General features: G+C 40.9%; 1 protein-coding gene across 3 annotated transcripts in view; it reads right to left on the bottom strand.

Moving 5' to 3' along the window:
* Window positions 1-1,367: 1,367 nt before the first annotated feature.
* GRTP1 (growth hormone regulated TBC protein 1) overlaps window positions 1,368-25,740 on the bottom strand; it is a 71,145-nt gene continuing 46,772 nt past the window's right edge. For all 3 annotated transcript variants that reach the window (XM_089693550.1, XM_089693552.1, XM_089693551.1), the window contains 3 exons: window positions 10,238-10,410; window positions 5,787-5,972; window positions 1,368-1,776 (listed from right to left, as the gene is read on the bottom strand). In XM_089693550.1, coding sequence (XP_089549676.1) covers window positions 1,687-1,776; window positions 5,787-5,972; window positions 10,238-10,410 — 449 coding nt within the window. In that variant the 3' untranslated portion in view covers window positions 1,368-1,686. The remainder of the gene's footprint in view (window positions 1,777-5,786; window positions 5,973-10,237; window positions 10,411-25,740) is intronic.

Raw genomic sequence — 25,740 nt, 5'->3', positions numbered from 1 at the left:
CTGTCCCCTCAAAATAAATCAACACACAGCCATTAATGTCTAAACTGCTGGAAACAAAAGTGAGTACACCCCTAAGTGAAAATGTCCAAATTGGGCCCAAATATGTCAATACTTTGTGTGGCCACCATAATTTTCCAGCACTGCCTTAACCCTCTTGGGTATGGAGCTCACCAGAGCTTCACAGGTTGCCACTGGAGTACTCTTCCACTCCATGATGACATCATGAAGCTGGTGGATGTTAGAGACCTTGCACTCCTCCACCTTCCATTTGAGGATGCCCCACAGATGCTCAATAGGGTTTAGGTCTGGAGACATGCTTGGCCAGTCCATCACCTTTACCCTCAGCTTCTTTAGCAAGGCAGTGGTTGTCTTGGAGGTGAGTTTGGGGTCGGTATGCTGGAATACTGCCCTGCAGCCCAGGCTCCAAAGAGAGGGATCATGCTCTGCTTCAGTATATGATAGTACATGTTGGCAATCATGGTTCCCTCAATGAACTGCAGCTCCCCAGTGTCGGCAGCACTCATGCAGCCCCAGACCATGACACTCCCAACACCATACTTGACTGTAGGCAAGACACACCTGTCTTTCTACTCCTCACCTGGTTGCCGCCACACATTCTTGACATCCTCTGAACCGAATATGTTTATCTTGGTCTCATCAGACCACTGGATATGGTTCCAGGAATCCATGTTATTAGTCTGCTTGTCTTCCACAAACTGTGGGATTTCTGGTGCATCATCTTTAGAAGAGGCTTCCTTCTGGGACGACAGCCATGCAGACCAATTTGATGCAGTGTGCGGCTTATGGTCTGAGCACTGACAGGCTTACCCTCCCCACACACACCCCTTCAACCTCTCCAGCAATGCTGGCAGCACTCATACGTCTTTTTCCCAAAGACATCCTCTGGATATGACGCTGAGCACTTGCATTCAACTTCTCTGGTCAACCATGGCGAGGTCTATTCTGAGTGGAACCTGTCCTGTTAAACCGCTGTTTGGTCTTGGCCACCGTACTGCAGCTCAGTTTCAGGGTCTTGGCAATCTTCTTCTAGCCTAGGCCATCGTTATGTAGAGCAACAATTCTTTTTTACAGATCCTCAGGGAGGTCTTTTCCATGGGGTGCCATGTTGACCTTCCAGTGACCAGTATGAGAGAGTGATAACACCAAATGTAACACACCTGCTCCCCATTCACACCTGAGACCTTGTAACACTAACTAGTCACATGACACCGAGGAGGGAAAATGGCTAATTGGCCCCAATTTGGACATTTTCACTCACTTTTGTTGCCAGCGGATATATTTTTTACCTTATTTATGTCTGTAGTTTCAGTTATGAAAGAAACACATAGAAATCATTTCAACAAATGTCAGAGAAATAAATATTTTATTACAAGTATTTAAATGGTAGTGTATATATTATACATTTATTTCACTGAAACAGTTGTACGTTTACAAGAGATCACAAAAAAAAAAAAGGTCAAGTCTACCAGTATCATACAGTACAAAACAATTGAATAAAGCACTTAAACGGGTCTAAGACCTGTGCTAACAGTCAGTGCCATCTGTTAACCCCTCAGTGCTGGGGCTACATCTTACTATATACAGCATGCCCACCAGACAAGGAGGGGTTAACCTGTGCAAACATGATATTGAAGGAATGCTTTGATAATAATTGTTCATCTGCCATTATTCCTGAGTGAGCAACTGTGATCGGTGTTTCTCCCGTAACTTGATTATTGTTGTTTTTGATAAACTTCCCGGGTCAACAAAGATTTTCTGAAGCAAAAAATAAAAGAATTCTATTTAGACAGAACAAGCATAAATTTACCTGTAAAGCTTAAAGTGAATTAACACCATTTTGTGTACTGTGCGCATGTGAAACACAAATGGTTTGTCTTTTGGACTATGACATTTGGTAAGAGTGCACAAGATATAAAGACCTCTCGAAAGGACAAAACTAAAACAGTGGCATTGTAAGTAGGTGTAAGGACTATGCTCACAATACATTTTTACTTACCTAAGTGAATGAGGTGAAGCTGTGCTGTCTTTAAACACTTAAGTTCAGAAGGTTTTACCCCCTTCATGACCAGGGCATTTTTTTTGCTATTCAGCACTGTGCTACTTTAACTGGCAATTGCTCAGTCATGCAGCACTGTACCCAAATTAATTTATATAATTTTTTTTCCACACAAATAGAGCTTTCTTTTTGGTGGTATTTTATCACCACATTTTTTATATCTTTTAAATATATAAATGAAAACAGACCAACAATTTTGGGAAAAAAAAAATATTTTCTACTTTCGGTTATAAAACAATCAATCACATCAAATTTCTTCATAAATTTAGGCCAAAATGTATTCTGCTACATGTCTTTGGTAAAAAAAATAACTAAAAGTGTATATTAAATTTGTTTGTGTGAAAGTTGGAGCTTCCACAAACTATAGTATATATAGTGGAATTTATGAAGCTATAGATGCTATACTGGTAATGGCAGTGATCAGTGACTTAGAGTAGGACTAGGACAGCGTGGTAGGCAATCTGGCATTAACAGACACTGGCTGGGAGGGCCAGTAACTGACAGACTCCCGTTGCTAGTGACACTAATACAATGATCTGACATAATTCTGTCCACTGTATAAATGACACTGGCTGGGAAGGGGTTAAATGAGTGTCTAACAAGTGTAATAAGTGATGTCTTTACTTACAGATTTGACGTTTTTTTTCTCCCTTTTTTGTAGGGAGAAGAAACAGCCAGACAGCTGTTCTGTGAACACAGTGTGTGTTTGTAAACATAGTACTCTATTCTGTGATTGGACACAGCTGATCAGCAGGTTTCAGCCAAAATCATTGGATGAAACCTGTTGACTAACTTGTGCTGTAATCACAGCACAGGGCAGGCAGGGGGCTCTTGTGCTCCCAAAAACCCAGAAGCAGGCGATGACATACAGTTATGTTGCCTAGTCTGCCAGAGTCGCTCACCCGCAATAAAACTATGGGTGGGCGGCATGTGGGTGAGTAAAACAAAGATTTATGTATGTACAGTAAAACATTTTTATTAGAGTTCATTCTTAGGAATCCAGAAACAGTTGGGCAATACTGCTGCCTACAGGAGGTTGGGTCATTGGCAAACAGAAAAATTGTAACTCAGTCTCTTTATAACCCCTCCTTTAACCAGCATGCCTCAGTTTTGTGATAAAGCAATACACAGGGCCAGCAAAAAAAAAAAAAAAAGAAGGGTGGGACCTGTGCCTTTCAATGGGCTTGTGGGAAGAGGGTTTTACAGAAAAAAAACCCAAAACATATATGTAACGGAACCGGAACCCAGACCGCACTGAGTTTTTCCATTATACCACAGCTTCCCCTGTCCGAACACCATCCACGGACCACACTCTTGAAATCCCTCAGGAAAAAGACAGCACCCAGTTCTGCTTAAAACAGGAAGCCAACACATTATTTTAATACAAAACACAGGATATATACAGAGGGCAGGGAAACACAACCAGGAACAGGAAACACCTCATCACCCCTCCCCATCCCACCAAGACACAGAACAATGGGATGAAACACATGGCAAAGGACATTGACCAACCCCCACACCAATACACAAACAGTACATCCCATAATAGTTGGCTGGACAGGAAGACACAGCACAATGGGGGGTAGCACATGGCAAACAGACAATGGACAGCCATGTGGCCGAGAACAAAGGAACACACACTATACACAAGACATTCACATACACACCCTGTACCCCTTAACAGGCACAGGGTGCCTTAAACATAATGGGAATTTGGGAAGATGATACAGAGGTCCCCCCACCCCCAAAAGTCACTCCCGTCACAATATATTTTGATCATCTTTAATTGAGGGACATCTTGAATTGAGAGACACCAGAATTCAGAACAGTCAGGACAGAGGTGGGCAACAGACCCAAGGTTTTGGAAATAGTCTGAAACACAGGAGGTACCTGAAGAACGAACACCCAAACATAGGCCAGATGAGGAGAAATCTAACAAGAAATCTGCCACAACCAAAGGGAAATTCCAGAGAATCAACTTGGTGCCCCAGACCAGGATAGAAATGTCACTGCCAAGGGGGAATGACATTACATAAGGAACACTGTGCCTGAGCCAGTGCAGGGCTAAGGGACCCTACAAGCAGTCCACCATAAAAGGTGAAACAACATAACCTGAAAATAAGGAACCATATCAACAAGATCTGGTCAACAAAAGACCACTGGAATAACTGCTAGAATAACAGATCCCTGAAGGGAAACTGGGACAAACAGAAAAAACAATCCAAAAAGGAAAAGATCAGCTGCCCTATGTGAAGGCACATGCCTCACAATTCTAACCCTTCCAAGTAAGGGACAGGAGGTTCCACGATAAGAGCAAGGTTGCCACATGCAGGCAAACAACCTCCCACTGAGGTTACAATGAAACGTGACAGCCCTCTCATAATAATATCCAACAGATAGCCAAATAACTCCTAGACCGAGCAAAAAAGCCCAAATGGTACCTTTGTCTAGGCCATGTTATTACTTCTGGTATTAAGCTTTGAACATGCAGATTTAGGCTGCAAGTGGGGATGGGTAAGTAAATGAGAGTGAGGGAGTGCACAGGGCAGAGAACTGGACGGTCTGGGGAGGCTGTTATTTTACACAGTTCTAAGCACTGCTACCTTGCTGGGAAGGGGAAACACTCAACAGGTCACATCCAGACAGGCACAAATTAATCTGACAGAGGTGTTCCTCTTCTGTTATTTGCAGGCCTTGTTCCAGAACTCCCAGGCACAGTTAAACAGAGGGAGCCTGCATCTCTCAGCCAATACAGCTTTCCGATAAAGTCTGGGGGCTGGGGCTTTAACAGGCAGAGCTCCAGAAAGCGGAAGATCAGGTGGATAAACCCCTCACTTACATTTTTGTTCCATTTTCATTTGTTGATGAAAACTGAAATTGATTTTCATCATAGTCTTCGTCAATTGTCAAAAATTCGAATTGATTTTCATTTAGTTTTTGTCACTGAAGACATGCAGCTGATGAAAATATTTTTGTCAATGAAATTAACACTGCCCACAAAGGCCCCCAGATGTACTTTAGCCTCACTAGAGAGTACTGGCCAAATAATCCCAGGGTTTCCTGCCTGCTGACATGGGGATCTCAGGACCATTCAGCGATGAATATTTCTTGTCAAACAGGAGATGAGTGTCCAGGTGCAGAATCCTCCTTCTGTGTGGAGGCCCCAGTGAAGAAGAGCCATATGGTGATGCCTCATCTCTAGCGAGGACAGTGCGGTCAAGAGTAGCACACTTGGTGCTGTCCACTGTAGAAGCCAGCTCACTTGACCTGTTACAGGGAAAGCTCCCAGTCCTTCTCAGAGGTGAAAACCCAGCAACACATACGCATTGTCCAACACAGACCAGGTCAGAACACAGGAGGATCCCTTGACAAAGCAGGAACTGTATTCTGGAGAACAGCACTGAAGAAAGATGTCCAACCTCCTAAGACACTAGCAACAAACTGAGGAATGCTGGGTAGAGAAGGGACTAGCAGCATAACCCGAGTGAACTCATGTCCCTGGACAAAAAGAGAAATACTGTTTCTTAAATTTTCCTTGCACATGATTGGGTGAATCTTCACTTAGTTTTATCTCATTCACCAAGCTAAGTGACAATCCATTTGCTCTACTCCTTAAGTAACTATCAAGCACTGTTACCTATACCATTTTGTCTACAAACTCTGGAACAGCTATAGATGAAGTTCATATATCCATATCCATATGAAATACCTGCATGAAGAGGTGGCATTCTGTGACCAATTGTCCTTTAGTTATTTCCTTAAACTTGTCACACACATCTGGAAAGTTTCGGCCTTCCAATATGAAAGCTTGGTACTGTTTTATTAGTGTTAAGGCTACTCGAAAAATTATTTTTGATCCCTCGTAGAATAAACAGTCCCATATTCGTAACACAGTCTGTGAAGTACAAGAACAATCAAAATTCATTATACTTTTTTGACATTTTGCAATCTTACATTATAATTATAAGCTGGCAACATTCTACAGGATCTCAGCAACTTAGTTCCATCCTCCATGCACCTTAGACCCCATTCACACCTCAGCGTTTCGATGCTTGAAGTTCAAAGCTCAAAAACACTCAACAAGCCAAAATTACGTTTTCAATACCCCATGTTTTGTCAGCAACTGACTTGACACTCAAAATAGTACATGAGCTACTTTTCAGACAGATTGCAGAACTTCTGGGCCCACTGACATTCATTGAAACATGCCAATACTGTACGTGCAACACATGTTTACAAGTTTTCTGGCAAAACCGTAGCTCTCCTCCCCCTCGTGCTTTCTATTAACTAAAAAACAAAAATGCCTGAATTTTGAATCTGCTTGTAATATATTTCTGAAACACTCTAAAAACTTGAAGTAAAAAAGCCTGCAAATCGATCTGCTCTGGTGTGAATACAGCCTTTGTTTCTGCAAAAAGATTCTTTGAAGAATGCAGCCGCTGTATAGTGTATAAAGATAAATAGTATGTCTGTGCAGAAACCGCTCTACAGCATTAAACACAGTATGCAGATCCTCTCTCCCTGGATTGAGGAAAGAAGCCAACACTAAAGTGGGCATAAACTTAAAACAAGTGAAGCTTAGCTCTGTTATAGACATCTATACATAATAATTGTGCCTAAGCTATACCCTGAAAATGTGCATTGAATTCCTCCTGAAAAATAACAGCGCACTTCCAGATATCCAAGGGGGTGCCTCGGCACTCCTGGGCCCTCAGTCTCATTGCTTTATTTCAGCATTGTGATATCTATGGTACTGTTGCCCCTGACTGCTAGTTTTAGGAGACTTGGTGATGTATTGGGCAGCACAGTGGCTAAATGGTTAGCACTTCCACCTGACAGTACTTGGGTTGTTGGTTCGAATCCCAACCACGGTACCACCTACCTGGAGTTTGTTCTCCCTGTGTCTGCATGGGTTTCCTCTGGGTACTCCAGTTTCCTCCCACATTCCAAAGTCATGGTGGTAGGTTAATTGGATCCTGTCTAAATTGGCCCTAGTATGTGTACGTATGAATGAAAGTTAGGGATTAGATTGTACGCCCCTTGAGGGTTAGGGACTGGTGTGAATGTACAATATATATGTAAAGCACTGCATAAATGCATAAATTGGACGGCACTATATAAAGTGCCTGTAATAAAATAATGTCACTACTGTGCGGTCCATTCACCAATATTTCCATAGCATGAAATGACAATGAGTACCCTATTGCGTCTCTAATGTAGAATGTAGTTGTTATCTTGGTATATGTTGGTAATGTTCCTTAGGTTGTAAACATTTTTAAAACAAACATTCTGTTGTGAGAGAAATATGTGGGCAGCAATTTCTGATGACAGTCTGGTTGTCATGTTGATCCTTTGGTTTTATTACGCCAACAAAAAATACATAGCCAGAACTCTTGATCTTCATAATTGCTCCAGGTCAGCAATTTAAGGTATTGAAGTCCATGATCAGCATGGTAGCCAGATCACAAGCATTTTCAGAAGAGGTTCTTTACTATTCAAATGGCCAATTTTGTACAGTCATTATTGTAAGCGAGATGCAGCAGTATCCACTTCCTTGAGACTTTTCTATATCTTGTAATGTTACAAACTGAAATTCATATTGGCATTTTAGCAATGGATTTATAGGACATATTTAACATGTAAAATATTTTTAACAAAGTTTTGCTTAGTTGGCATTTAACAGGCAATACTTGGTAGAACCACCTTTGGCTGCAGTTACAGCTGTGAGTCTTTAGGGGTCAGTCTCTACTAGATTTGCATATCTGGATACTGACTATTTTTTTAATTCTGTTTATTCTGGATACTGACATTTTTGATCAATCTTATTGACCAAATATTGTTCTATCAGGTTGGATGGAAACCATTTGTGATCTGCATTTTTTTTAATACTTGCCACAGGTTCTGAGTTGCATTGATGCCATTTTAAGAACTTTAGTTTCTTGGCTTTAAAATAACTTTATTGTAGCTTTGGCTAAGGGTTCAGGCTCATGCCTCGAACACATTTCCACCAACCGCTGATGAAATTATAACCAACATAAAGCTACGACTGCCATGCATTACTGCAGAGAGCTAGTCCCACATGGTAAACAGCAAAGTGTCGACCAGAAAACCCTTATTCCATATAGTAACTGTTTGCGATTTTCCTCATTTCTTAGTATATAGTCTAAATACATTTAGTATACAGTTGTGCTCAAAAGTTTACATACCCTGGCAGAAATTGTGAAATTTTGGCATTGACATTGAAAATATGACTGATCATGCCAAAAAATGCTCTTTTACTGAAGGGTGATGATCATATGAAACCATTTATTATCAAATAGTTTGGCTGCTTTTTATATCAGAATAACAGAAATCACCCAAATGGCCATGATCAAAAGTTTACATACCCTGGAATGTTTGTCCTTGGTACAGACACACGAGGTGACACACATGGGTTAAAATGCCAATTAGAGGTTAATGTTCCACATCTGTGGCTTTTTAAATTGCAATTAGTGTCAGTGTATAAATAGTCAATGAGTTTATTAGCTCTTACGTGGAAGCACTGACTAGGCTAGATACTGAGCCATGGGGATCAGAAAAGAACTGGCAAAAGTCCTGTGTAACAAGGTAATTGAACTTTATAAAGATGGAAAACGACATAAAAAGATGTCCAAAGCCTTGAATATGCCAATCAGTACTGTTAAATCACCTATTAAGAAGTGGAAAGTTCGGGGATCTCTTGATACCAAGCCAAGGTCAGGTAGACCAAGAAAGATTGCAGCCATAACTGACAGAAGACACCACTGTAGGCACCATGCTTTGTACTCCTCACCTTTGCCATGCCACACAGTTTTAAAGCCATCAGTTCCAAAAACATTTATCTTGGTCTCATCATTCCAGAGTACAGAATCCCAGTAGTCTTCTTTTTCAGCATGGGCCCTGGCAAATTCTAGGGGGGCTGTTTTGTGCATGGGCTTTAGGAGAGGCTTCCTTCAAGGATGACACCCATGCATGCCATTGCTCTGCAGTGTACGCCATATTGTGTCACAGGAAACAATCACCCCAGTTTTACTTTCTACTTTAGCTAACTGCAGTGAACATGCATGGCGATTTTCTTCAACCCTTCTCATCAGAAAATGCTCCGGTCAAGGTGTTAACTTCCATGGATGGTCTGGATGTCTCTGTGGGATGGTTGCAGTTCCAACTTTGCTAAATTTTTGTATCACTGTTGCTACAGTATTCTGACTGATAAGTAACTCTTTGCTGATGTTGTACCTTTCACCTTTCTTGTGTAAAGAAATGATTTTGTTTCTCAGGCCTTGTGGTGCCATTGCTCACTGCATAAAAAGGAAGGGTTTTTTTTGTTAAGTAACGTCCTTTTATAATCAACTGTCTGATGGACACCTGTTTAATGAATAAATTAGACTCACCTGTAATTGAAGTCTTGTTAGTTAGGATTTTGCTGTTTAAAATTTAGCTTTGCTCCTTCCCCTAGGTTCACACCTAAGCGTTTTCCACAGCATTTTGCAGAAACGTACTACAGTCTATTTAACATGATTTCATATGGGACTGGTTCACATCTCCGCATTTTCTCCTGGTGCGTTTTTTGGAAAGATCAAGGACTTTTTTGCATTTTTGGTTTTATAGACTTCAATGGAAACGCTGCAGAAAAGCATGTAGTGCGTTTTTGCGGTGTTTTCCATTTTAAATCTGCCTAGCAACAAGAAAAAAGCAAAAATGCATGTGCAAAAACGCAAAATGCACCGCAAAATGCACTGCAGAAACAGATCAAACACAAACTGCATAGGTGTGAACCTAGCCTAAGACTTTCATTGGGTTTATTCATTTTTGCAACATGGTCTTGAATGACTGTTAGGAAAAATACTTTCCTGTGTGTGCAAATTAACAAATCGTGTTTGCAACCAATGGCCTGCATTTGTGGGGAGTATTTTGTAGTATAGTAGGGAAAGGAATAGAGAGAGATTAATACCAGCAGAGTCCAGGCCTAGGTGGAATCTGTGGAATTCATTTTTTTTACAACACTTGGACTATTTTGCGTAGATCAGTGACATAAAAATCGCACTTTGATTTCAGGTATTAAAATGACAACATTTGGAAAACTACAAAAGTGGAAAATATTAGCCAAGAATCATAAGAAGAAACAAATCTTAGCTGACTTACCTCTACTGGAAGGATGTCTATGAACAAGCAAATAAACCAACGGGAAACCACAAGAGTCCACATCACTCCAAGTTTCTCCATTAAATCAGCCACAGCTGGGATCTTCAGTTTTACAAAGTCTCCCAGTACTTCCTGGTCTACTTTAAGACCAGTCATCGCAGAGCTGTAATAGTCTAGTTAAATTAAACAAAATCCATCATTAGAACAATGAAATGTGTCTAAAATTATGCATTTAAAATACCATCCATCCTAAAGTTTAAGAATATTAGAAGTCCAATAGCTGAAAGAGACAGTCCAAGTATATACAGGTCACAAAGCTCTACAACGGTCTCAACTTCAAAATGCTCGTCACAGAATTTCTTCTGGCTGTGATTCAGGCCTGCAGGTGTCAGACAAAAAACTCTGCATGTCTAAAAGGATCAGAGCATTTCCCCCAGACGTTTTTACTGTGATTTTCATTTAAAGTGGTAGTAAAGTCCGGTTTGTGATTTTTAACTGAATAACTTTGATAATAAATTGTAGAACACCTAAACGTGCACAGTTTAGAAGATATTCGCTGTTTTTGGCAGTCGGTGCATGTGCTCTGAATGAACGGTATGCCCGTGCCGTTCCTTCAGAGCACTATGCCAGGGCCTGTGACTCCCGTGCACATGTGTGGGAGTGAAGTCATCGCGGCTCGGCCAGTCAAGACGGCTGGAGCTCATGAACATGGCAGGAATACCAGAGGAAGCCCTGTCAGAGGTAACAGCGCACCGTTGGACGGCTTAATTTTAAAGTATTTCATAATGTGCAAGTATGCGATGCATACTATAACATTATGACATTGCCTTGCAGGGGATTTATTTATTTATTTTTATTCTGAGTTTACTACTGCTTTAAGGTATCAATCCGTGGCATTATGTTTGGTCTAACTGCACTTTTTGTCCCAATGTGGATGCTGAAGTTCAACTTGATGGACCCCAATTACCAGTGTCCACATTGGGAAGAAAAGTACAGTTAGACCAAACATAATACTCTGTAAGGTCACACTGCTGGAGGTGAGCAGAAAACTGTCAATAGATCTGGAAACCTTGAAAAAACATGAACATCTGCATTTGACCTAAGATTTTTGCAAGTAAACTGGAACTTTAGACAAATATGCAAATATTCAGGTTAAACACACCAATCAGTCATAACATCAGGACTACTGAGAGGTAAAGTTAATAACATTATCTTGTTACAATAGCACTTGAAGGTGGGTGAAATATATTAGGTAACAAGTGAACATGTTGTCCCCGAAGTTGATGTGATGAAAGCAGAAAAAAAGGGCAAGTGTAAGAATTTGATCGACTTTGACAAGGGCCAAAATGTAATGGCTAGATGACTGGGTCAGAGCTACTCTAAGACTACAGCTCTTGTGAAATGTTCCTGGTCTGCAGCAGTAAGGACCTACAAAAAGTGGATCAAGGAAGGAAAACCGGCAAACTGGCTACAGGGTCATGGTTGGCCAAGGCTCATTGATGCACATGAGGAGCAGAGGCTGGCCCATGTAGTGCGATCTAATAGAAGAGCTATTGTACCTCAAAATTGCTGAAAAAGTTCATACTGGTTCTGATAGAATGGTTATCAGAATGTACAGTGCATTGCAGTTTGGTGTACAGTATATGGGCTGTGTGGCTGCAGACCAGGCAGTGTGCCCAAGCTAAACTGTGTCCACAGACAAAGGGACCTACAATGAGCACATGAGCATCAGAACTGGACCACAGAGCAAAGCAAAATAGCTGGCCTGGTCAGATGAATTACATTTTCCTTTAAATCATGTGAATGGCTGGATGCTGAGCAACAAAAAACAAACAAAGCAAGCCAGCACACTTCTGTGCATCACCTACAGATAAACAATGTGAACAATCCAGTAATATTGTGCAGCGCTAAAAATTACATGAGCATGAATAAAAAAAGGTTTTAAAACATGTAAGTGTCCATAAATTAAATAAAATTCAATCTTCAAAAACTTCCAAAAGTCTGTGTGATAATCTAAGTATCAAGTTACAGTGATATAAAATTTCAATCTCCTCCAACATCACACGCATGTAAATGAATCTGCTCACCTTAAATTATAACCTCCAAATTATAGGCAGTTACACATATTTGGAAATACGAGAGTAAACCAGCATCCCCACAATTCCACCCTCAATGACAACAGAGAAAATCACTCCACCCTCTGAAGAAGTCCCATCCAAGGGATGCAACATGCAAGAGCGGAACGTATGGAGTGACTTCATCACCCATGGCTGTGCGTGGTGTACTCTGCTAATTTTTTCTGATTTTTAGGTTTTGCTGGCGTTTGTATGTATGTGCATTTATTTTATGAATAATAATATGTTTTTACGGAGAGCATTATATGTGATTATATTGCTTTGAGGGGCTTGTACCACTGAAATGGAGTGGATTTTGTGGACACAAATGAGAAAAAGCTGGAACAATATTCCTAATTATCATTGAGGGAGGAATTGTTGGGATGCTGGTTTATTCTCATATTTGCGTTGTTGTGATGCCTCTTATATTTTGGAAGATATATAGGGGGCAAATATGAAAACATTTTTTTCTCGGGGAAGGAAGAGTGGGGGGGTAGAGTTCAGCTTTCTCAAGTTGCTAGAGGTACACAAGATGGTGACCTTTGCACCTGCTCAGCAACATTGGCTACAGGAGCGTTTTCTGAAATCATTGGGTCTGTGTGCAAGATCATAAGTTGGGCTATCCTGTCTGCCGTGATGAGGCAAAGATTGCATGTGGTTTTCATTGCTCTGAATATTGGCCATGGCTTAAAAGGGACACAGACTGCAGGGGTTCAGTAATAAGTTGTGCATGGGTTCAGCAGTAAATTATGCCGAGTTTCAGCAGTGAGTGAAGCAGAATTCAGGGGTCAGTAGTAGATGACGCAGAGCTCAGGGGTCATCGGGGTACTGGAAGGCTGCACCAGGGGTGTGGAAAGTTTTTAAAAAACAACTTGTCCAAGGGACTAAATCAGGGTCCCAATCTACTTGTCCCTCATGACAATCTACTTGTCTTGATTAAAAAAAAAAAAAAAAAAGGTTTGATGTTTTTATTATGCAGAGGTGCCATTAGGAATGTCTGGGGCTTTTAAAAATGAAAGAGGCTTTATTTCTACAAAGTTGACATTGCTGCTTCTGCGAATGCTAGTTTTGGCCTTAAGGTTTTGCAGGCAGTAGTTTTTAGTTCTGCTGAGGTGTGGTTCTACCTTTTTAATAGGTTTGATTGAATACCTTTGTGCCCACCCTCTTTCTTCTGGCCCCGCTATGGGAAGTCCCTCTGGTCACGATCCAAAGATCTGACTGTGTCCTTCAACAAACAGAATGAAAAGTGGGATTTTTGTACTCACCATAAAATCCTTTTCTCTGCATTACTGAAGGACACAACACCCATCCTCTTGAGTGCTTTTGTCTTAGCTGTTCCTATTTTATTGCTGACTACCAACAGAACTGTGTGTTGAAGATGGTGGTTTGGGCACCAGCAGTGGCTGCCCTGAGAGTGTACCTAGCATCTTACTCTTGCAGGTGCAGTAATAACCCATTTGTCATGATCCTTTGTCCTTCAATGAATGGAGAGATAAAGTTTTTAACAGAAAGTACAAAAATCAATTTTTCATAGCAAGAATCAAACTGGGAAGCATGGTGATGTAAATGTTATGGTTTAGAGTTGCATAGCTGTTTCAGGGTCTGGGCAACTTGCAATCAAGTTAACTATACATTCTGCATCATATCAAAGTGTGCTTAATGAGAATGTGAAGTAATTTGTCCAAAGGTTTAAGTTAAATCAGGAAAAGGTCAATCACCACAATATTTATCCAAAGCACACCAGCAAACCCACCAAGGATTGGCTCAAAAAGAAGAAATAGAAGGTAAAGAACTGTCCAGTAAAACCCTCTTTAATTCTCAATGAAGCGAGATTTTGAAAGAGCAGTTCATGCAGGGAAACCCACAAACATTTTCAAAGAAATTTGCATGGAGTGGTCAAAAAGTTCACAGAGTTGATGTCAGAGACTGGTGGGCAGTCATTTTTTTCCATAATGCACTATTACATCTACTGATACTTTTATTGAAAAGGCAACTTTTTTTCTTGTGTTCTTCACCTATCATATCACCTTTATCTACCTGCACTGTTCGGTTCCTGATGATTGCCTATTCAAATATGTTGAAAAAGTCAACTATGTCCATGGGGTATACCGTATATTCCGGTGTAAAGGATGACTTTGTAACCTTAAAAACATCCCCCAAAAATGGGGGGGGGTCATCTGATACGCTAAGTATAAAATGTGAACCTTATCTCCTTCACTCTCGGTGGCTGGGCCTTGACGCGGAGCGGTCGCATATTTGCGTAATGTTTGTAAGCCTGTTGGTGTTTTTGTACATGTGAATGAAAAAGGTTGGATGGATGAAGAAGGGATAAAGCTATGGCTTGATAATGTATGGAGTAGGCGACCAGGTGGACTTCGTCAAGAACATAGCCTACTGGTGTGGGATATGTTCAGGGCCCATTTAACTCCCAGCACAAAGAAAAGGCTGGCAAGAAAAAAAACACAGATGCGGCAGTTATTCCTGCAGGATTGATATCGTTGGTACAGCCGCTGGATGTGTGCCTAAACAAGCCATTAAACAAGGCATACCCCTTTTGATAACGTTCCATAGCACGAAACACGTTAAGGAGGAGCCCTAACGTGGTGACGCCACGCCGCAGGAGCCGCACGTGAGGTCCGGCGGCCATCTTGGTTAGTGGCTGTTACAGCCAATATTATCAGCTCTGCATTTTTTATTATTCACATTTTTGCATGCTTTTACCTTTTTTTAGAGGATTTCACATCCTCAACCTATGTAACGAGGATTACTAATAAATTGTTGAAGTATATGAAAATACTACACTATCAGTTTTTTCTACATATGGCTTGGCTTTGAGCCATCTGCTCGGTGAGACCCCCAGTGGAAGAGGAGCTGTACTAGAGGCTAGTGTCCGGACAGAGGATCCACACTCCTGGCAGGCTGACTGACCTTTAAAGGGGACCCCACAGAGAGCTTATATCTAATGCACTAAATTCCTGTGCATCTGGTGAGTGTGCAATTTATACAGATTGGAGCACGGAGTTACTATTATATTGAAAAGGAGGAATCACTTCCTGCTGACTACTACTTGTCAAGCTTTCATGTTTTTTGCACTTATTGACTGTTTCTGTTGATTGGGTGCAATCTGGAACATTATACCTATTTATACTTTAGCACTGCACCTTTATGTTTATTGATACATACCAGGTTCAGCATATCTTTGGCAGGTGCAATTGGCAGCTGGACTTCTCTATGTTATTTTTATCTATATGATTTTTACTATTATATCTTATCTGTATTTAATTGTCTATTTTTAGCATTGTATGCGCTTGCTATAGACAGGTTTTTAAGCCATTACTTGTGGCAAGATGAAGGGGAAGCTGAAGCTGAAGCCACACCATCTGATTCGGAATTAGAGCCATATGATGACTGTCTTACAAATCTATCACAAGATGTCATTGATGAACTTATGATGTCCGATGATGAACATGATGAGGATTTTGAAGGATTTTAAGTACCAGTTAGTCATAACCATTTTAATTAAAATTATTGAAATCAAATCTGATGTTTTTAAATGGTGTGCCTCGGAAGGGAGGTAGTCTTATATGGCGAGTATAGCCCAATACCTATGTTTTAACTGGAAAATTAGGGGGTTGTCTTATACGCCCAGTCGCCTTATACGCCAGCATATACGGTACTTAAAACGGAGCTCCACCCAAAAGGGGAAGTTCCGCTTTAAGGACTGCTCCACTGCTCCCCATTAAGGATTGGCACCTTTGGCGATCAGAAACAGAAGGTGTCCTCCCTCCCTGTAGTCTTTTTGGACTCGTGACAGGTCCCAGAAGACTACAGGACCATTCACAAAGAGCAGCGCTACTCGTGCATGCGCAGTGGGTACCCGGCTGTGAAGCCGCAAGCTATCACAGCCGGCTGCCCACACTGAAGATGCCAGCCTCCTGGAATACAGAACAGTTGGTGAAACGAGCTGCGGGGGACGCACCGCGGGACAGGTAAGTGGCTGTTTTTTAAAAGTCAGCAGCTACAGTTTTTGCCATCGGCCATTGCCATCGGCCATTGATCAGCCCATTATTTACTAACAACGAACATGAAATGGGTGGCTTGGGCATGGTGTGTTATGAGCAGTAGATTTGATGAACATAATACAGCAGAAAATATTTGTAAATACGCACAACTATGAACTTAATTCAACTGCCCCAATTATTTTCAATACGTCTGTTTCGATAAATTAAATATTAGTAAGGTCCAGCATACATCTGACTTATTCAATAACATGACATGAAAAAATAAATATGCAAGGTGCAAATGGCCAATGCAAATCTACCATCCTACAAAGTAAAACCCTTATTACTCTGTATTGGGCTATTTACACAGAGAACAGAGTAGTTATTTCCAAGAATACAATGTTTGCAAGGGGTGTAATCTCTCTCTAAACAGCACTCTGCAAAGAAACCGTCTTTTCCATTAATGCGTTTATCACTGCAATCAACATGTGACCTTGCTCTATGTTACTTGGGGCTTAAGAACATGCTACCAAAAATAAGACCTTCACTTCCAATACTAATACTAGTAATCTACTTACTGCAATCTGCAGATCAGTAGTGCCCAGAAATACAATGCTAATCTTTAAATTCCTAATTTCCTGTTGCTTGCACCCTTCTTGTTAATGACATACACCCAGGGGTCAAGAATAGAACACTTACTCTAGCTCTTCACCTTACAATCCTACAAGCATGAACTCATTTCATAGCTTCTTGTTCCATGCACAATAATATATGAACATCCACACATGCAATCCTGTTGCTGCAGCTTGATAATGAATTAGTGTCACATACAATGATCATCAGAGGAAAATATAAAAGGTAAACTCTACCCAAACCTGAAAATGGGACACTACCTACCCACACAGTACATCAGACTTCCCTCTCTGGTAAGACCAGTGGTCACCAGTAACTTGGTCCTTTGAACAACTTGTTTCCAAGCCTCAGAATATACTATTGAGAATGTTCCATGCTCTCTGCTCCACTGATAATTCAAGAAAAAAAAATGAATATCCAGTTTTGTTGTCTTTAAACAGAGAAGTTTCACAGCAAAAACAATTAAAAAAAAAAGGATACCTAGAATCCAGGGCTTCTTTGTCAACGAAAAACTAACATGACAAGTTTCTGTCTGGCAACCCTGGATAGACTATCACTCAGTCTCCCGCTTCACCACGAGATTGACCAATCTGTAACCTACAGGGTAATGCTCCCCCTATTCCCCTTCGTGGGGTCAACGTGCTCTTGCGCTCCTCATTGGTGAACGCCTCTTCTACTCCTAGTGTATATCCCTCTACAGGAATAGCACAAATTGTAGGTGAAAGACCATTGATGGTAGCTACAAGAGTCTCTAATCTGAATGATTTATTGGTTCAATCAGAATTTGGGAAGGTCCCCAGAGATAACTGGCTAACAAAAATCAATAAAGCAGTATGTTTCCGTGTGGCCATTGCCAAGTTTGTCCCCTTGTAGATAAAACGGATCAATTTTTTAATACTGATAAACCCCAAGCTTTCCAAATAAAAAATTCCATTAATTGCTCTAGCAGCAAAGTAATTTATATGATAGAATGTCCATGTAAAAAGATTTACATAGTAAAAACTAAAAGGACATTGAAAATAAGAATTGGTGAACATCTGAGAGATATCAAAAATGATAAAAACAGAAGTGAGAAGGAAAGAGAAAACCCTTTAGCCCAGCATTTTAAGGATGTACATAAAGGGAGAACGGAAGGTCTGAAAGGAAGGGAATTTTTCTATTGAATATCTCCACAAGACGGGGCGATTTTGACAAAGTACTTCTTCAAAAAGAAAAATATTGGATATATACTTTAGGTACATTATTGCCACAAGGATTAAATACAGAACAAAATTTTAAAGTTTTATTGAATTAAGGAAAAGAGAATTTATTAAATATGTCCACAAGGTTATCTGATAAATGGGATTATACTATACATAAAATACAAAAATATAGTCTGAATACTATCTGGAGTAAACTGTTTAAATTGGGCCATTCCCGTAATGTTCTTCTACAATCATATGTTTTTTCTATAGGATTTTTTATTTTAATGTAGTGATGACATTCCAACACAAGAGGGCAACGTAAACGGTTTAAAAAGGTGCAATTAAGGCACTATATAAGGCAATGGATGAGTTGTCCCCTCCCAGTTCTCAGGAAGTCTGCGATGATTGGCGGACAAAATGCGTCAACTTAATGACATCATCACGCTCGGCGTCTTCATAGGCTGCGGTATCCATGAGGGGAAAGAAGCAAGCGCTGCAGCTCCATCTTGGATAAGCACGAGGAAACATAGAATATAGCCAGGCAAACACTCTGAGGAGATTTTTTGGCGATTTACGTGACACAGTTCACTTCCACCGGTGGCAAGTAATAGTGTATTTAGCTGAGTCACTTTAGACCACAATGTTTATAAATGGGAGTTATATCCCATGTAATAACAGATTTGCCCAAGCCCTATTTTGAGGGGAATTTTTGGACTTTATAGGTATATACTATATACTGTGGCTATACAGTCAGCGATACGGGACATCAGTCTCTTGTGTTTCTATAGGAACCACAGCAACTCTGCATTATATCCGATTTGCCCAAGCCCTATTTTGAGGGGAATTTTTGGACTCTATTAGGTATATACTATATACTGTGTGCTACACAGTCATATGAGACACTAGCCTCATGCATTTCTATAGGAACTGTACCAACTCTGTCTCAGGAGCAATTTTTGGAACCCCTAGAGGGGCATTTTGATAAGGAATCATCGAGGCCTGTATGTCCTTTTTGAAACACCTTTATTACCCTGGACTCTCACCTCCCTATTCATGCACATAGGGGTTTTTTCATACCCTCAGTGAGAGGGAATTTCTTCTGACTTTCCTTATGGTAATTCACTTTAATTTCATTTATGACACTCTAGCATCACCTATATTTATTATTATTTATCATTTAATATTTAATTCACTTTTAGAGTCACTTGTTACTGTGGATTCACTTCCATCTGTGGTGGTTATCCAGGAAGATTTATACATATTATGCTTGTATTATGGCACAGCCACTAAGAAGGTAAAGAGAGATACATCTCATCAACCTGATTATGAGCAGTTCATTTAGCTGGTGTCATAGTGATTATCCCGTTTCCTTTGTATTCATCATTATCCATTTATTTTCTAGGACTCCATCCATCTTTATTGTGCTGTTCATGAAAGAACAGTTAAAAGAAGAAAAAGACTTTATCAGGCCTTATAATATGGAACTTTACTGCAGATGAATACAGAAAGGAAATTCTATTGCCTCATATGGATCATTTTTGCCTATACAGCCGTTTTTGAAGACGCCGAACGGTTCTTTATTTTAATTCTTTGATTTTAATATGATTGCAACATGTTCACCCTGTCAATGTCAACCTTTTTCACGATCTATGTGATTGAATAAATACAATATCGCATCCATTTTTGTAGTGATATTACTCCGCATAGGATTTCAATTAACCACTTTCTAGGCGGTTTTGCACTAGTCAACTGCCATTTTTTCTGTGTTCCAGTATATTTAGGTTTATAATCCACACTTTTATTCGAAGTGAGTCGGAGATATTATTTAGATACGGTATCAAATTGGATGGCACTTTTCCTTTTGTGATATATCCCTCTACCTCGTCCTCCCCTTCTTCATTTCACCTTTTTTGTTTCCTTCCAAGATGATGGGATCTCCCTTTTCCTATCTTTCCTTGCTTGTCTATTGCTATTTTTCATTCATTTTTTTCTCCCCCCGCTTTTTTTTTTTCTCTCTTCTCTTGACCGATTTTATTACTAAGGCCACGGTTTGGTGTCATTGTATGTCACGCTCCCCCATCCTTCTTAATTCCTTTCTACAGATCACGGAATTGACCCTCCCACTTTCTTTTTTATCCCCTTGGGTGAGAAATAGGAGACATCCCAGTGATCAGGTTCTACGCCTCTACAGTGGATACTTACTGTAGAGCACCAGGTTTCACTATACTTCTGGCCATGAGCTAGGTGTATTTTCATGTTTTTACTCTAGATGAGCAAACATCAAGCTTCGCTCTATTACATGGACCCCTGGGAGGGTCTTATTTGTTCTTATGAAACTGTACATTGTTTATTTTCTCTTGAACAATGGTTTAATTATGTACAGTATCTCACAGAAGTGAGTACACTCCTCACATTTTTGTAAATATTTTATTTTATCTTTTCATGTGACAACACTGAAGAAATAACAATTTGCTACAATGTAAAGTAGTGAGTGTACAGCTTGTATAACATGTAAATTTACTGTCCCCTCAAAATAACTCAACACACAGCCATTAATGTCTAAACCGCTGGAAACAAAAGTGAGTACACCCCTAAGTGAAAATGTCCAAATTGGGCCCAAAGTGTCAATATTTTGTGTGGCCACCATTATTTCCCAGCACTGCCTTAACCCTCTCAGGCATGGAGTTCACCAGAGCTTCACAGGTTGCCACTGGAGTCCTCTTCCACTCCTCCACGACGGAGCTGGTGGATGTTAGAGACCTTGCGCTCCTCCACCTTCTGTTTGAGGATGCCCCACAGATGCTCAGTAGGGTTTAAGTCTGGAGACATGCTTGGCCAGTCCATCACCTTTACCCTCAGCTTCTTTAGCAGTGATCATCTTGGAGGTGTGCTTGGGGTCGTTATTTTGGAATACTGCCCTGTGGCCCAGTCTCTGAAGGGAGGGGATCATGCTCTGCTTCAGTATGTCACAGTACATGTTGGCATTCATGGTTCCCTCAATGAACTGCAGCTCCCCAGTGCCGGCAGCACTCATGCAGTCCCAGACCATGACACTCCCACCACCATGCTTGACTGTGGGCAAGACACACTTGTCTTTGTACTCCTCACCTGGTTGCTGCCACACACGCTTAACATCATCTGAACCAAATAAGTTTATCTTGGTCTCATCAGACCACAGGACATGGTTCCAGTAATCCATGTCCTTACTCTGCTTGTCTTCAGCAAACTGTTTGCGGGCTCTCTTGTGCATCATCTTTAGACGAGGCTTCCTTCTGGGACGACACCTATACAGTCCAACTTGATACACTGTGCAGTGTATGGTCTGAGCACTGACAGGCTGACCCTCCACCTCTTCAATCTCTGCAGCAATGCTGGCAGCACTCATACGTCTATTTCCTAAAGACAACCTCTGGATATGACGCTGAGCACGTGCACTCAACGTCTTTGGTCAACCATGGCGAGGCCTGTTCAGAGGTGAACCTGTTCTGTTAAACCACTGTATGGTCTTGGTCACCGTGCTGTAGCTCAGTTTCAGGGTCTTGGCCATCTTCTTACAGCCTAGGCCATCTTTATGTATAGCAACAATTCTTTTTTTCAGATCCTCAGAGAGGTCTTTGCCATGAGGTGCCATGTTGAACTTCCAGTGACCAGTATCAGAGAGTGAGAGTGATAACACCAAATTTAACACACCTGCTCCCCATTCACACCTGAGACCTTGTAACACGAGTCACATGACACCGGGGAGGGAAAATGGCTAATTGGGCCCAATTTGGACATTTTCTTTTACAATTAATTTTATTGCAGAATAGATAACATCAGAGAAACAAATCAGAAACAGAAGCACTGACCAACAGAAATGAAAATGTATAAGGTTTTCTGATGCAGAATACAGGGAATGTACTGATGTATAGACAAGGAAACAAACGCAAGCGCAATATATAAAGAGGAAAAATAAAATAAGTTGCAAAAATTGTAGACATTTAGAGACTAATGAGTTAATAAACTAAGAAAAGATTATCACAAAATCCGCATACAGAAGGCAGGAAAGATGGCACAAGGAGCCTCACTGAATGCATATTGGTACTCTATATTCAGGACTCTCAATGAAGTTCGACGGGTAGATTTAGTGTTGCTGGTACGGTACTTAAAACAAAAATTACAATCAGCACAAATATGAAAACAGACTGAGCAGAAAAGAAAAAAGAGGAACGAAGAAAGAGACAAAAGATAAAGAAAGGGCTCCAGGGGAACCGCGACAGAAAAAAAAAAAATCTAATAAAATTGACAAAAAGGGACTGATCAAATCTTGACGGTTGGGCTATATCAAGCCAGGGACGCCAGGTCCGCAGAAACTGTGTGTGGGTGTCTCACAGTATAGCCGTCAGTTTTTCATTAACCATTATGCTTGAGGTGATTGTAGCCGTATTAGTGCATTTGCGACAGAAACAATTGAGTACTGTCCGTGATACTTTTTTTATTTGCACTAACATACAATTTTGAGGACAAGCTTTCGGGGTATGTCCCCTTCTGATTATGATGTCACAAATAATGGAAGCAAACCCTGCAATAAGAAACGCTGCAAGCTGTGCAACCAAATCAATCCATCAAAAAGTGTCAGACACTCAAAAGGGATCTTCAATATCTCCGGATCATACAGCTGCACCTCCAGTAATGTTGTGTACCTTATCCAGTGCAGAAAATGCAGCAAAGGATCTTATGTTGGCAAAACAGGACAGAGGTTGCAAACAAGGATGAATTTGTACAGACATACCATCAAGGAACATAAAGAAGATAACCTCTGCACACCTGTAGGACACCATTTCTCACAACCAGGCCACAATATGGAAGACCTCAATATTTTAGTTCTGAAAGGAAAATTTAAATCCATCCAGGAAAGAAAAACATTTGAACTAAGAATGATAATTCTATTTGACACAAAAGATAACGGCCTGAATTTGGACATGGGATTCTTCAACCATTATCCGACAGCTTTATGACTATTAGCTAAAGCTTGACCCCCTCTGTGTGAGTGTTGTATCCCCCCCTCCCCCCCTCGCTTTTGATGTATCTTATCTGTGGCCTTTTTTTTTTTTTTTCTCAATCCCTTCTAACATTCTGCTTAAACTTTGTGATTTGTAATAGTACTGCTTAGACCTTGAAGAAGGGGACACACCCCGAAAGCTTGTCCTCAAAATTGTATGTTAGTGCAAATAAAAAAAGTATCACGGACAGTACTCAATTGTTTCTGTCATTAAACATTATAAAATTCATCAGATTTTTGACAGCTTCAAAGCGGAGGAGGGGAGGTCTTCCAAGCCCTCGCGATCGTCAGTTTGGTAGCCATGAATAGATGTGATGCCTTCTGCCATTCAGGACGAAGTAGGCCCACTAATGGTTTAAATAATAGCGTTACATACGGGTTGTGCTTAATGTTTGTGTGAAACATAGTGCGGAGAAGGGCATAAACCCTGATCCACAGTCTGCAAACCTTGGGGCAAGTCCACCAAATATGGGCCATGGTGCCAATTTGTTGACAACCCGAAAGCAAGTTGGGGAGTATGTGGGGATAAAACAAGCCAGACAGGCAGGTGTGTAATACCATCTATGAAGAACCTTATAGGCATTTTCTAGAATAAGAACATTCCCTGAACATTTAGATAATGCTTGGGTCATGATCCGCCAATCTTGCTGATCCAGAGTTCCCCCAAGTTCCGACTGCAAATGCTGATAAGAACAAACTGGGGGTGTTCTATAAGAAATAATAGCGGAGTAAACAAGAGATTAAGCCCGGAGCATGGGGTCTATATCTGCATTGACATTCAAAGGGGGTCAACCTGTAGGGTCCCGAATGCACCTGTATTAATGTATTGATTAAGTGGTGGAGCTGAAGATAGCCAAAATGCTCCCGCAATGGGACATCATAAGAGGAACGCAAAGTTTCAAGGTAAGTATCCAAGTGGGAGAGAGCAAGGAATGTACATAGTGGAAGCCATGGGCTACCCACCAATTTGGACATTGTCACTTAGGGGTGTACTCACTTTTGTTGCCAGGAGTTTAGACATGAATGGCTGTGTGTTGAGTTATTTTGATGGGACAGCAAATTTACACTGTTATACAAGCTGTACACTCACTACTTTACATTGTAGCAAAGTGTCATTTCTTCAGTGTTGTCACATGAAAAGATAGAGAATATTTACAAAAATGTGAGGGGTGTACTCACTTCTGTGAGATACTGTATCACATACGTTCCCATACTCAGTTGATTTATTCAATAAAAATGTAATTGGTGCCAGAGCAGAGACCATAATAAAGCCCTCTTCAGCCAAGAGAAAGAATGACAACACTGCCGCAAATTCAGAAGCAGTACAATAGCACGGTCAGCCCTCCACACAAAAGGAGGTAGACTGAGCAACACTGGCAGGATCAAGAGGTAAACCAAAGACCGAAGTAATAACAGTCTGGAGGTCCTTGTGTGGTGCAATGAGATTGTGTAAGACACTGGTCACAATTTCTGAGAGTAGTCTTCAGTGATTAGGGGAGTAGGAGAGACAGCAAGACAAAGCTAGATAACAAGGGGGATATACACTCACCGGCCACTTTATGAGCTACACCTGTTCAACTGCTTGGTAACACAAATTGCTAATCAGCCAATCACATGGCAGCAACTCAATGCATTTAGGCATCTACACAGGGTGAAGACGACTTGTTGAAGTTCAAACTGAGCATCAGAGTAGGGAAGAAAGGGGATTTAAGTGACTTTGAAGGTGGCATGGTTGTTGTTGCCAGATGGGCTGGTCTGAGTATTTAAAAATCTGCTGATCTACTGGGATTTCTTAATATTCACTTTTTAAATATTCTTTATTTTAATTTTCCACAAAAGGACATGGATAAGGCCAGAATATAGAAGTGTATCCTATATCAACATATTAAAAATGGATAGGTATAAAGATGACCATGTCCAAAAGATACTGTATGCAGGAGACTACAGTGGGAGTCTCCACATCTCATGTGTTTTTGATAGCAGGATAATAGAGTCAGCTCTGGACAAATCTTCCCAAAATCTAGGCGCTAGATACAAGATGTTATGAACTAGTGTCTGTTTCTTGACATATTACTTACTGTATCTTGCATGAACTGAACAGGAAAAAAGGGGAAGGGGAAAAAAAAAAAAAAAAAAAAAATCAAGTTCCAAATATTTAAAAGCAATACTAAAAAGGTTCTTTATTTTTCCCCTTTTTTTAATAACAAATATGTCTATACTTACCTGCTGTGTGCAGTGGTTTTGCACAGAGCAACCCGGATCCTCCTCTTCTCAGGTCCCCCCGCAGGCTCTCCTGGCTCCTCCTTTCTGTTGGGTTCCCCCATAGCTAGCAGCTTGCCATGGGGGCACCCACTGCTCCTTGTGTCCCTTCACACACAGAGCCGCGGCTTGGCCCCACTCCCTCTCTCTCCATTGACTGACTGGCTGTGATTGACAGCAGCAGGAGCCAATGGCTCCCGATTCCGGTCTCAGACAGTTGGCTGTCGTGCACATCACTGGATTGCGATGGGGCTCTGGTAAGTATTGAAGG

This window comes from Staurois parvus, unplaced genomic scaffold (assembly GCF_062004578.1).
Source record: "Staurois parvus isolate SC_StPar_1 unplaced genomic scaffold, SC_StPar_1.0 ptg000634l, whole genome shotgun sequence".
Taxonomy (NCBI): Eukaryota; Metazoa; Chordata; class Amphibia; order Anura; family Ranidae; genus Staurois; species Staurois parvus.
Note: the sequence above shows the minus strand (reverse complement) of the source record. Positions and strands in the feature narration are given on the sequence as shown.